This window comes from Pseudopipra pipra, chromosome 16 (genome assembly GCF_036250125.1).
Source record: "Pseudopipra pipra isolate bDixPip1 chromosome 16, bDixPip1.hap1, whole genome shotgun sequence".
NCBI classification, from domain to species: Eukaryota; Metazoa; Chordata; class Aves; order Passeriformes; family Pipridae; genus Pseudopipra; species Pseudopipra pipra.
This window is the reverse complement of record NC_087564.1, coordinates 8,178,918-8,193,066: the sequence shown is the minus strand read 5'-3', so window position 1 is coordinate 8,193,066 and position 14,149 is coordinate 8,178,918. Positions and strand designations below refer to the sequence as shown.

General features: G+C 42.5%; 1 protein-coding gene across 5 annotated transcripts in view; it reads right to left on the bottom strand.

Annotated features, from left to right (window-relative positions):
• Positions 1-14,149, bottom strand: part of XYLT1 (xylosyltransferase 1) — a 173,130-nt gene that overhangs the window by 117,394 nt on the left and 41,587 nt on the right. For 2 of the 5 annotated variants that reach the window (XM_064672903.1, XM_064672902.1), the window contains exon 2: positions 8,305-8,343. The exons of 2 other annotated variants lie outside the window; for them this stretch is intronic. In XM_064672903.1, the coding sequence (XP_064528973.1) occupies positions 8,305-8,343 (39 nt within the window). Of the gene's footprint in view, positions 1-8,304; positions 8,344-10,707; positions 10,864-14,149 lie in introns of those variants that run through there. One more of the 5 variants, XM_064672907.1, reaches the window with a different exon arrangement.

The window sequence follows — 14,149 nt, the reverse complement described above, 5'->3', positions numbered from 1 at the left end:
GGCACCACACTGGCTCCACTAACTCCACAGAAGTTATTCAGTGTTTTGTTGTGACTTGAGGCATCCTACAGGCAATGGACATGACCTGGACTTCCACCTTCTGGCATCACAAGAAACAGATACGTGCCACAAATCTCTGCTTTCTGTGGAGATGGGAGCCAGCGCTTCATCAAATATTCAGGCTACTGATATAGATCTCCTGTAGAAGAGCTCCTCAAGGTCACTACTGCAGAGTATGATCCCAAACAAGAGTTTCATTTGAGTTTTAGCTTCTCTGAAGCTTTTGGACTTTCCAAGCCCATCAGTCTGCCTCAGGCAAGCTGGAGCCATGCCAGGATTTGCAGCCTTCCTGCAGGAAATGCAGACGAGCTCTGCCCAGCAAAACCTGCACCCACTGAAAAACCCTCCTCAAATGCAACTGGGGCAGCTCCTCCTGCATGGCACAACCTGACATCTGTCAGGTACCTTTGAAATAAACCCCACCATGCTGAAATAAAAAATTCCATATGAATGGCCAGGTTATACGTGTGCTAAATCTTCCACACAAACACCAAATCACTGACAGTAACAGCACTGGAAACATCACCAGCACTTTCTGTCCCAGGCTACCAAACTGACACGTGACCAGGAGAGTCAGAGAGGGGCACAAGAATTCTGGAGCAGAGACCTGTGTGTGTTTTAACTTAGGCTCCACATGAGAATAAAGATAAGATATAAAAACATCAACAGTTTAATGTCTCTGTCAGTTTTGAAAGGCTGGGCTATAAAGAACACAAAGCTATTCAACAGGTGAAAAAAGAATTAATGCGAAAAGTACATCAGCTATCAGTTTGATGTCTAAAATAAAAAGGCAATGAACTCCAATTACACAACATTTCTGTGTTTTCATAGGCAAAGGAACAGGCAGCACACCTTGAGAAAGGTCAGCGGGAGGCTGGTCTGGCACTAACTGATAAAGCTTCATTGATTTCTTATTTAAATTATCTTTCGCTTTTTTGCCCTTAAAAAAAACCCAAACCAGCTATTAGTCAAGACTAACTTTTTGACCTTTGTAAGACACTGTGTTCAGCTATCAAGCACTGTGATAAAAGTGCCAACACAAGTTCAAAGCTGAGCTGCCAGAAAGGTGTTCTGAAAGCAGGAGTCAAACATTGCATGTTTCCTGCTCAGTAAGAAACCAAGCACTGTTGAAGGCCACAACCAAATTAGCATCTAGATAATTTGCAAATAATTAACTTAGTGTCATTTTGCAGGCACTGTTTGCTCTTCTAATATCATGACTTAATTATCAGTATTTATTAAAAATATTTTGTTTGCTGTACATAAACTCAAACATTAGAAGACAGTCAAAAGCAATTACAAATACAAGCAACATTTACTATGTAGGGTAAAGTACAATTAAATGCTAAAAGACACACCAACAAAGAAATAATAACAATTCTTTCTTGGTTCCTGTGAAGTCATGGAATAATATGTATAATAATTGTACTACACATAAACAGCAAGAAGAAAACTATTTCAGGGTTACAGTTGTTTTAAAACTGACTTTCCAAGTAGAGCCAGAAGCCCATCAAACCTGCTTGTAGCACAACCCTTCTTGGAAGCTTGGCTTTGCAGTAATACATATAAATTATTAACCCATTACCAGTAGCAGCACCTGACACTTGCTACCTCACTGAAGCCAACACCACAACCACTGTTTTCATCTGGATTTGAGTCTTAAGGGATTTTTCTCCAGTTTAGCAGCACACATAAAGTAGAGAAGCAGTCCAGCAACAAGAAGCAGGGAACTGAGCTCTCCCACAAGGGACAGCACAGATTGCACTCTCCAAAGTCTCAGTGCCCCACTTGGGCAGCACAGGGCAGCGTGGCCAGGGCACTCTGGGATGTGGCCACAGAGGGGTTGTGCTGTCCCAGCCTAAGGAGAAGGTCCGTCTGGGGCTCCCACCTCTCAGGCAAGCACTCCCCAGGAGAAAAAGTCCTACCACACCTTTCACAGAAAGAAGTAAGCCTTGGCAGGATGTTCTCTTTGGTTTTGTTTTGCTTCAAGAATGGACATAAGCAACGCTTTGGGGTGATGGGCTGCAAATGCCAAACAGCCAAACAGTGTGGCTCTGCCCAAGGGCTGCAGTGGTGGGAGATTCAAAACTCTCACAACCTCAGTATTTTTGCTGCATGACAGATTCTGCTAATCCTGTTCTGAGCCTGACAGCTCTCTACATGCACACAAAACACTGAGCTTAGGCAGTAATACAGGTTCTGGCTATACAGCTTTGTAAGGTAAGCTCAAATTTTGATGCTCTGTCAATTACTGGACACAGCTTCCAAACACTCACACTCCTTATATAACCTTGTCTAACACACAGCTTGCTGTGGTTGGAAATATAACTGATAGAGGAGTGCAAGGTGCCCATGTGACTGCATGCAATGGTTCATGGCCAGGGCCCTCACTGGCATCATGACTGGGATGCCACAAAAATGTGCTGAAGGGGAGGGGGAGTAGCTGGTGCAGATGGGACATCTCATTTCCATGGCTAAAGTCACCTGTTTGGCATGGACTTGCACAAGCTTTTCCATCACAGAAATGAGACTGAGCCACTCAGTTCCCACCAGTATTAAGGGTCCACACTAGCAAGCCCCTATTTTCTTTTTTTTTTTCCTGAAGAGGAAATACAGGGAACATTTCAAGTAACCCAGGATTATTAACTTGCTTCTTTAATTACCCATGGAAATGCCTTTTCGGACAAACTCCATCACTTCCACAAATGCCCAGCTAGCAGCCCTGGGAGTGACAACCTACCATTTGCCCACTGCCTCATTGTTGTCATCAACTGTGGCAACTAACACTGCTGGTAAGGCAAGACAATTAAACATTTATGTCTTTTCCTTTAAATTTTGCTTTGGCTTCAGCACTGCAATCCAGCCAGTTGCAGTCATTTTCCCAATGAGCAGACAAAACACAGGAGTGTGTAATACAGACGTCACCTCCATATCTCCATAGGATTTACCAGCTACTAATATGCTTTTATTGCCAGCCTACAGCCCAGTTAATTCCTCATCCAGCAATAGCAGTGAACTCTGACAGTGAGACAGAACTACGGGGACTGTGAAGGTACATCAACAAGTCTGTAAAACAGGGTAGCTGGAGGAGGAGGATGGTTACTGTGAAAAAGTGCACGTGCCACCTGTGTGGCAGCCCAGGCAGGCGACAAAATCTCCTGCATAATTCGTCCTACTTATGTCTATCGAGAACAAGTTTCAGAAGTAGGTTCTCCTTGTAATGTGGGCTCCAGAACTGGAATGACTAGGTAATTACAAAAGCAGGCACAATTCTCAGTGTGTTACATGAAAGTGGACACAGCCACTTCAAAGCTGCCCTGGCTACAAAATTATTGTAACTAGATCTGGAAAAATGCTGCATGTAAAACACAGCTGTGCACATCTATATTTATCCAATTATTATCTATTTGGTTTTAGGGAGTTCTTTGTGCATTTTTATTTTCGGTGCTATGCTTCACCATCCCAGAAATAGACTTAACACTTTAAATCACTTTGCTATATAAAAGCTATCTATGCCTTTGAGGTCTAATTCCAGCAAAACCAGAGGAAGAGAAAATTGCAGGGGTGGGGGGGGAAGCAGCATCACAAAAGCCTTTTCAGTTGTACTTATCTGTAGCTGTTACAGAAAATGAAATAAAACAGAAACAGACCCAACGTTTCAGTAACATTTCAAACCAACCCTACAGAGAAAAGGATCCCAGATACCTTCTGAGAAATGCTGCACAGAGAACACCCCACAGACAGTAACACCAGACCCTGCATGTAGCTTTTTGTCCTACCTGTGCACAACCTTCCACAACTACACACCTGTCACACTGGAAAGTCAACTTGCATTTTATTCACTGCTCACATTAATACTCCTCAGCCAAGATAAACCCACACTGCCCCAATTCACTCAGGAGAGGCACTGGGAATTAATTACTCGTGAGACGATCCAGTCCACTGCACCTGAAAGGGCTCCAGAGATAAAAACATATTTTAAACTATTGTAAGGGAAATTTGATTGTAGGTAAGAAATGAAGGTGTGATACACAGTGGGACTTCAAGAAAAAGCATCCCTTAAGTCAGCTGCACTTAAGTGGGTGCTTGTAATTAAGCATGCTCTGAAATGTAAGCCTAGGAGGTGATGAATGGGGAGCTACCTAGCAACTGACTGGAAAATAAGAGGTGAGCTCCTCCTATCTTGCTGTTCTGACAGCAAGTGACTCACAGGAGAAGGGAAACAGCAGTAAAATTCTTAACAGCCCCTCACTTCAATATCTCAACTGTCACAAATATATATTGTATTTGCAATTGGTGAGATATGAAGTACTTCTTTATTCCTAGATATATTTATCAGAACAACTTCTAGATTTATTTCACTTAAAGAATGGCAATAGATACCCATGGATTCAATTAGTCTCTGAATATTTCTGTTTCTCAGTACAGTTGTTTATTTGCTATCAGAACAGATCTGCATTTAGAGCTTTATTTAAGCAATCAGACAGACTTCATGTTATCAAATACAAACCTTTTATCCCTTATCTCCATTACCACTACAATGGAAAAATCAAGAATTTTGCTGTTCCGTGATGTCATTTGAAGTGCAGAGAACAGCTTTACTGTACAGCAGGGACAGGGGCAGAATGAACCATTAGGTTCTGAGGGCAATTGATTATAATTAACATAAATTTACATCTATTCTGCCATTTTGCCCTATACAATAAAAACAGGCAAACACAGAACTAAATTTTATTTCCATCAGCAAACTTAGCTATTGCTGGTAAGCATTTTGAATGCTGTGCAAATTAAAAGGGCACTGCTGGGAAATATCACAATTCCCCTAACTTTTTAAGATCACAGCTTGGGAGCACAAGGTTTTGGTAGGTGCACTGTTAAAATATTCATAATTAAAGAATAACTGCTTAAGAACACCCTGAAGCTTCATTACGCTTGAATGGACATAGGGACAATTAGAAACCTGCCTGTTTATGGAAAGGACAAGAATATTTTCTCAAATGAGCATTAAGAAAGCACAGACAACCCACTGGACAGCTCAGGAATACTTCTGGGAACAAAACCCAACCCACGGCTGACATCCAGAGAATAGGAGCTGTAGTTCAGGCTAATTAAGTGAGAGGAAGAATGTTTTAGTGAGCTCTGGATGCAGAGTTCAGGTACAAGTTGAAAATACCCCCCTGTCCATCATACAAGTTCCCTTCCCCATGTGCTGGGTCTGGGAAGTTTGCCCAGGCTGCAGCTCCCACAGAGGAAATTTCATTCTCAGCACTGTCCATGGGACAGCTTTTAAAAGCACCAAGCAGATTGAAAACATGCTGAAAATGTCAAATGCCCTGCAAAGAAGAGGAGAAAGGAATTAAATTATTACACAGCATCCAGGTCACTGTGAGTTGAGCTGACAGCTAGGCACATTTTTTTATTTCCTATGTAAGTTAGAAAGCTTTATAAAGCCTTTTTTTTTTTCTTTAATTAATGTTTTGACTTTTAGGAACATGGAAAAAATTAGTATCCTATATTCCATGAAGAAGAACATAGGATATATATGTATAGGATTTTTTTTTTTATTATTACCATAAGCTTACAAGAGATGCTGCTGACCTCTAGGCAGTGGAAAACCAAGCACTTACCACAGAGAGACGAGGGTACACATTTCCTGCTGCAGGCTTAGCCCAGCAGCCCTCAGAGAGTGGCTCTCAGGGCAAGCATTGAGCAGGAAGAATAGGAACTATCTGACTGTATCATCTTTTGACACACTGTCCCAACACAGGTGGGTATAAATCAGACTGTTCCCCAATATACTGTTTCTTGATTAGCACAAGTAATGTGATTTGGCAGGTCTAATTTGAACAAATTACTTTGATGTGCCTCTAAGAGAAAGAAGAATATGAGGGAATTGTGCTAAATTTTTTTTTTTTTCAGAAATTGTCTTTTCCTTGGAAAAATATCAGTGAGGACACTTGCTTAGCTCTCAAGTCAATGCTTTCCTCTGTTCATTTATACACAATTTGAACATTTATACACATTTGAACTGCCTTATGCAAAATATATCTGCATAAGGCAGTTCAAAGAGATCTGCTGAAGCTGAGGAGGTTGGAAGAGTACCCATTCTCTCTTTAGAAGCCATACCTGTAAAATTTTCAACAGCTGTACAGCTGATTGAAAGACTAGAGAAAGGAGGGGAAATTATATGAAAAATTCATGAGAAGGCCTCCAGAGCACAGCATGGGTTTGAAATGTCAACATTCAAAATACCAACCAAACCAAGCCGAGACAGGAAACCAGAGGGCAGTGGAGAAAAACTCCCAAATGAGCTGATTCATCCCAAGATTGTGCAGCAAACCACCAAAGCAGAGAAGCTGCTCACCAGTCTACTCAAAGGAATGCAGTGCAACCCTCTGCTCCCATCTGTCCCCATATAAAAAGGAAGGGAATAAAGCATGCAGGAAACTTCTGCAAAATTGGAGATTCTTTACTAACTCAGTTAACATCCTGTTCGAGTCTGTAAAATGTTAAAGTTGCTGATGTTATTTTTCTCAAAGTGCTTTTTCACAGCAGAGAAAACAGAGACACTTGCAGTTCATACTGCTAACCTCTTAGGATATAAAACAACTTACCACTGTTAATGTGAATGCTTTTAACCTCTTCAGGTAAAGAGAAATATATTCCTAGTAAGCAAAGTTGCACCCTGAACTTCAGCTGTGTTACCCAGATTTACTTCCACCTCTTGGAGAGAGAAAGGTTCTTCCCTCTGCTCTCCAGGATACCTGTCTGGTCTCAGCTCCTACATCTGAGGAGCTCCCAGTCTAGGACACTTTGGGACACAAGTGCATTGCCCATAAGAAGTTGGGTTTGGATCTCTTCATGTATTGCAACCTCACAAGTAATCAGCTTTCTACAGAAAATGGATTCAGAAGTGGATGTGGCTTTCAGTAACACTGAAAGACATACCAACATTTAAGAGCATACCCTTAATTTCTACCTTTCTTATTTATTAAACAATGTGCCTATGCCCTCCCTGACCCTAAAAAATATTAAGTCCCCTTGAAAACACAGCAACTTTTGGGGGCACTGACAGCTTTAGCAAGGAGGTAATGGGTCAGAAGAGTGAAAGACATGCAGGTCAGGGAAGATGCAGACTGGCAGGGCAGGGCAAGGAATTCTTATGCTGGGGCTGAAGGCATCACCTCAGCCATAATGTGCAGCAGCTGGAGCGTTGTACCAGCTGGAGCTGATGATCTCCTTGTCACTCCCCTCTCCTCCAAGTGAGAAGTTCTCTTGCTCATACTCACTTGTGCATTCTCCCCTTGTACCTTCACTGACACAAACTCATGTTCTTACACTATTTTAAGTCAGTAATAAGGTCTTCCTTATTACTGTATATTTGTAGTTCTACATCATACACAGATCAGTACTTTATTATGCACTCTGTGTTTTGATACCATTTTATAGTGCCACTGTGTATAACAAACTTTGTGTGATCCTTCCTTGCCAGTTTTGACTCACAAAGGCTTGGCTCCAAAACGAGGTCCATAAAATAGATGTAGTAGGCTTGTTGAAACAAATAACAAAACAGCCAAAAGCCTTCCCCAGAGAAAGGCCAGCAGAAGACAAAGGTAGAAATATTTATGCAGTCACTAAGGGGCATTGGAAATGTGTTCTGAATAAACACTCATCTTCAGTATGCAAGTACCATTGCCTTTGCTGTCTCCCAAAGATCAGCGAGAATGGAAATCAATGATGCTGCCTTGTTAGAAAACACAAATCAAAGCATCAGTGACTTTGTAAAATCCCTTCTGTCACTTTGACCTTCTAGTGCCAGGCAGCTCCACAGATTCATTACTGTTCATTGTAATGTCTAAAGAAAAAAATCAGCAGCACAACAGTATTTGAGAGGAACACACAAGAAGCAGGAATCAGAAAAACAGCTAGGAAATGGAGTATACAAAAAGAAATGAGAATCCCATGAAAGGATGCTCACACTGCCTTAAGGGCTGCATCCTCTCTTCTGATTTATACAAGTCAATTCTGTTGCTGTCCAGCTGTATCTACTGTTTCCTGTTGAGAGCCTGGTTCTCTCCTTGCCCAGTCAGTCATGTCAGGAGCTATGGCTACAGTTCCTACAGCTGCACCTTCTCCAGGGACACCAGCAGGGTTAAACATCATAGATATGGAGGGCAGCACCAGACCAGCCCTCTCTTTGAGTGTCTCTTGTAAGAAAGCAGTGGGATGGGGGGTAGTACTAACCTGAGTCTCCAAGCTGGTGTAGGGACTAGGAGGTTCCATCTACAAAGAGAGCAGACAGAAACAGCCATTACTCTGGAATAGTGGAAAGGAAGGTGTTCTGAGCTGTTACTGGTCCAAAGTGGTGATATTAGGAACAAAATACACTTGCTTGAACAAGGATGGCAGGCGTTTTTTTGTTTTGTTTTAAGGGTTACCACTTTTCCAGACATCTGGAAATTGCAAAGAAATTAGAGAATCTCTACAATATTTGGATGAGCAAAAAAAAGTGGAAGTAACAGGAGTATACCAAAAACATATTAGAGAACAACTCAAGGCCACATGCAGGCCCTTGTATCTTTGATTTAATCCTCTTTTACATTTCTTTCTTATATTACAATTGACTGGTTTTAGATGAGATTAATATTTGACTGGTGCTCTCTTGTAATTTCAAGGCATTATAACCTTTCCAGAAAGCTGATCAGGATTTGATGATGAAAGGATTGGCCACATCCCTGGCAAAATTTTTCCTCCCAACAGCTGCAGTTAGCTGTGGTTATTTTGTTTTCCATTAATATTTTATCTTGATGAATGTCTCTCTCTAGCTCTGCTCATTATAATGCAAGTGCACTGTGCACTTTCTGCAGTCTGGCATCTTCCTTGGTGTCAAAATCTGAACTCTTAACTTAGCTTGGCCAGAGGATTCAAACCTCATTAAGGAGCTTCTAAACACAAAAGCACAAAAATTGTCTATTTAGCTTGTTAATTAAAAGGTTAGAAAGAGATAACAGCCCTATAGGAGACTCCAACATTAGTGTTCCAGAATTAGCACTCAAGCAAAATCTTTAAAGAAACATCTTTTAAAGGATAAGGGACATTTAAAACCTCAGTCCTGCTGGTCCAGGACCTCTGCAAGGTCTGGTTTCTACATCCTGTTTAATTGGAAAGTCTAACAGAGTGGAAGCAGGTCAGTGGTGCTTCCTCTTAAATCCATCACATCTGTCTAAACTTTTAGTTTAGTAAATTCTTGTCTATCAGATTATCAGGCTCCTGAGATTAATTTTTAGTTTTGAGTCATTGTGATTCTCACTCTGGCTAAATCACAGAACAGAATGAAAAAATCTGGCTTTCTTCCAAGAAACTATATATTCCTTTTACTTTTAATTATGCCTATAAAGCAGCTTTTTAAAAAATAATCAACATAAGTATACTAATGAAAAATCAAGCTATTAAACCAGGAAAAAAAATTTAAGGAGGAAACTGGCCTTGAAACCTTTGATACACATTTCCTCCACTCAGCAAGTTATGAACCAGGGACCACAGTGTGCCCAGGTGAAAAAGTCCACGATTACCTGTTACACTGCTAACTTACAACAAGTTGTGAAAGATTACACTTAACACCAGAGGACCATTATGACACAGATGTAGTAGATATTATTTGACAGCTGGCCAAATGGTATCAAGACTGGAAGGAAATCCAATGAAAAAAAGAGAAATCCCAATATCACATCATCAGCTAAGCTTGGAGGGGGGAATTATATGAAGGTGAGAGTGGAGGTGAGAGGACTCTCATCCTTGGGTGACCTTACTCCAAAACAAACGATGGCAGCACTCACAGCTCTTCTCTACCAGACCTGGCGGGGACAAACTCATCTGTTTTGCAGCTGGACTCTAAGCAGTGCTAGTTTGGTCACAACATTGTCCTACACGGCCGCACTCAGATTTCTATCATAGCAGGAAGATCACAATACTGGCAGGTGTGCATGTCAGATAGAATACAAAACATGTTTAAATAAAAAGCAAAATACTACTGTTACAAAGAACAGCCCAGCTGCACAGGCTCCCCTTTGGGAGATCATCTGGATTTTCTCAGTCGGTGCCAATTTGATTGCAGACAAAAGCTTTTTCAACATGTACTGTTCACTTCCAACTGACAATATTTCTATAAGAGGAAGTAGCTACTGTATGTATAAAACATCCTGGAAAGATTAGGGGATTCCTGCAAAAGATAAGGCTTCAGACTATTTAAAAGCCAGGCAAACAAAGTCCAGTACTTGCTGAACAGAAAAGATTTCTTATGGTAATTTCTAATTTCAAAAGCTTTCCAGACTGAAGAAAGTTGTAAATACAAACCATGTTTTGAATGGCATTATTTCCCCATTGTGATCACGATGGATCAGCATGGGCCTATCAAGCTGCTTTTCTGTTTCACTCATGCAGTTACAGGTACCACACTCAGGACAGCTCTCAGAGCCACAGCTGCAGAGAATGCATCCCAATTCTCCTCTTAAGCAAGGCAATAAGGAAGCTGGGAAGGGTGAAGGAGGGAGGACATAAACATAGTCAAATTCAGTTTTCAACTGCAAAAAATAGTTTTAAAATTCAAGCTAAATGTCAGCAACCTAGAAGAAAGACTCTCACTCTTACTGTAGGAAAGAGGCATGTTATTAAAATCATCTGCCTATCACCAGTGCCAAATAAATGTCCCATTTGGGTAAATCCCAGCATTCTCCTCCAGCTCGTGGGCATGGCCTGATGCACATCTTGATGGTTATGGATGACAATGTGCACAGGAACAGCCCACATGTGAGGGATGAAGGTACACACTTTTAAGGCACAACCTCTGTGCTTTGTCCAACCTGCCTGCTCTCATTGACTAATAACTGCTAATGAAGAGTCTGAGTCAAAGACCAAAGTTATCACTCGTTCACGTTTACACATGGAAACGCTTAGGAACAAAGAGCAGAACAAGTGGCACCACTCTGAGCCAAGTTTTGCTTGGTTTGAATATGTTCCACTTAAATTCTACCAGTTTTCAGCAGTCTGACACAGTACCACAAGAGTTGCGATACTTAAACCCTGGGGATGTCAGCAATCGTCCCCTCTGAAATTTCAGACTGCCATTTTTCAAGTGCTGTGAATCATTAATCTCCAGTGCTTGTGATCAAATGAAATCTGTAGTGGAACTGGAGTGTGAACAGTATGACAGTGCTGTATTAACAGCACAACACATTAATTACCTTTAAAGATCGATCAGGATAAGACTCTGTTTACTATTGAAAGGTGACACTGAGAACAGCAGCTCTGGTCTGGGGTTTGGTTACTGTGTGTTTCATAAATGTTAATGTCTCACTCCCATACAAGAAAGAGACAAATGTTTTCACAGACATTGCAACCTTCCCAAAACAAAACTAAAGGACAGGAAGACTCAGAGGAACTCAGGTACAGATGAATAAACCAACTACTCCTAAGTCATATGAGAAATACGAGAGGAACCTCAGGATCTTGACCACAAGATATGGTTTTCTAGCACAGTTTCAAGAGACATCAGGTTTTAATATGGTGACTCAATCTATGCCTCAATCTAATCACACATGATCTAAGCCTGACTGCAGGAAAGCCCAGTGCTTAGACTCAGTAGAGTGCTGTTGGCTGCACTGGACCTGTTCCTGCAGACAAACCTGCTCCCCACCCCTTCCATCACTTCAGGACTGAGCCCGTTTAGTTCCCCTGCAGCTCTGTTCAGCTGTGACGAGCGTGGCAGGAACGTGAAAAGCTTTTTTATACTTGATGAGCTATTTTCTCTCAGTTTCTACTCACTTCTCTCGGTGCCTGGTGGCAGCACTGATCGGTGTGTGCCTTGGCACAGGGCAGTGGCCCCCCAGCAGTGCCAGTCACAGGTGCCCTCACTGCAGAACTGCAGCAGTTTTTCCACCTTTTGTGCAGCTGGACCCTGAGACACACAGGGGAACCAAACCAGCTTCAAGAGTTCTTTTTTAGTTTTATTTATTTGTTTTGTGTCACTTTACAATTGAATCAGTTCTTTCACTCAGCTCGTGACACAAGGCAAAGAGAGCTGTGCTGGCACAGCAGAGAGGTGGCCAGCAAAGCCAGGAGGGGGAGGATACGAAGGAAGAACCAGCAGTTAGGGACAGGGTAAGAAGGCAAGTAGCAGTAACAAATGCCAGCATCACCACCAAATACTTCTTCCCACGAAACCACAGTTTCAGACAAAAACACAAAACATTCCCCTAAAAGTGATATTTTACACCTCCTCTCCAATTGCTCTGCTGCCTGCAAGGCAGGACCACATAACAGCAGCTCCCTGTGTGGGCAGGGCTGTTTTTACAATTTGCAGTTGAGGGTTACAGCTATCCCAGGGCACTGTGGCTTCGTCTCTTCTGCTGACTCATTTTATGACCCAGGGGGTTGTTAGCCTGCCAGCCTGTGGTTTTTATCCTACACTCAAATTTGGCTCTAAACCTGTGTATATTCACAGAAACAAAAAAACCCCAAAAAACCAAAACAAAACCAACAGGACTGGAAGGGACTGCCTGGACTGCCACTTCCCCATCTTTTGCCATCTCTCCACTAGTGAGGGGGAACACAAGTCAGGTAACCTCCCACGCATGGTAAGGATGGTGGTGGAGCAGCACCCGGGGCACCAATGCATGCAGTTCCCCTGCAGACATGTCCCTGCAACAAAACCCAGCATCTTATTGCAGGAAGTGTTCAGTAACCTTAATGGTAACCCTTAGGCACAAGTCACACTAACAGCTGTCTCTACACCACCAGTTATCTCACACACGCTGACTTATGTGGGGAAGAGTGACTTCCTGGCAGTGCTCCTGTGAGCTGGGTGAGCCTGGACAGGAGCTGCTGGGCAGGGGACAGGAAGCTCTGAAGTCACTCAAAAAATGCTCTTGCAGATCTGATTTTTACCACACTGTCCACCATCAGAAGCTGCACCAACATTTGTGAAGGGTGAGCATTTCTAGGGTGGTCTGCCTGGCACTAGGACAATTTTTTGTTGTTGTGTCTTGGGATAACTTCAAAAGCTCCATAATAATGTTTGCACGAAGAGGAGAAGATAGAAAGGACTTGCTAGTACTAATGTACCCAAGCACCTCACTGCTCTGCAAAGGATCCTTTCAAGAAAAGACATCAATTCCATAGAATTATCAGCTTGTCATGATAGGCCACATAAATCATAATTTTATTATTTCTGCTAGCCATCTTAACACACATCTGGGAGGGTCTAGTACACAGGTGTAAAAGCTATTATTTGACTTTTTTCCTCCTCCATAAGGCAGCTAGAGGAAAGGAAAAGTATTATAGAGAATCTTTCCTACGATGCATTAAGAACAATTATTCAGTGAAAGACTGATTGTGAAATGCCAAGACTGGAAATGAGCATATTTGCACCATTTTTTCCCCTGACTAACACTGATCAAATGAATAGAGGTTCTCAGGAAGAAATTACTGTGCTATCAATATACCAATTTTTCCACCACTTAGTACAGCTGCAATGGTCTGGAAACAAATATTTAGTGAAGACAGGATTCCAGCCAGTGCAGCCAGATCCAGGCAAGCAGTGTCAGAGGCCAAGCCCAAAGCACATAAAACTTCACCTTACACAAACTAACGGTGCAGAAAAGGGGCAGCCAACCTGTCTGCTCTGAAAGTCGCACACCTGAATTTTCATATCTCAAAGAGACACAGACACTTACCGTGTCCATTGAAGAGACAGAGGGGAGCAGAGGGCAGATGGAGCATACGTACAATGACAGGAGCTTCCAAGGAGCAGGAACACCGAGGGATGTAGGTAGCATGAAGCAAGACCCCAGGACAAGCAGCAGGGCCAGGCTGAACCCTGCTTGCTGGATCTCTTCTTGCCTCAGCAAGGACTCGTGTCACCCAGTAACCCAGGACAGCACAGTCTCACTGCAGTGTTGGGGCAGGACAGCAGCTGCTTCTCGACTGCCCGACAGCCACGTCCGCGGTGTCCGTACAGACCCCAGCTCGGGTCTCAGCCCTGCTCTCAGTCCCGGGCGTGACATGGACAGACACTGAAGCCCAGGAGAGGGGA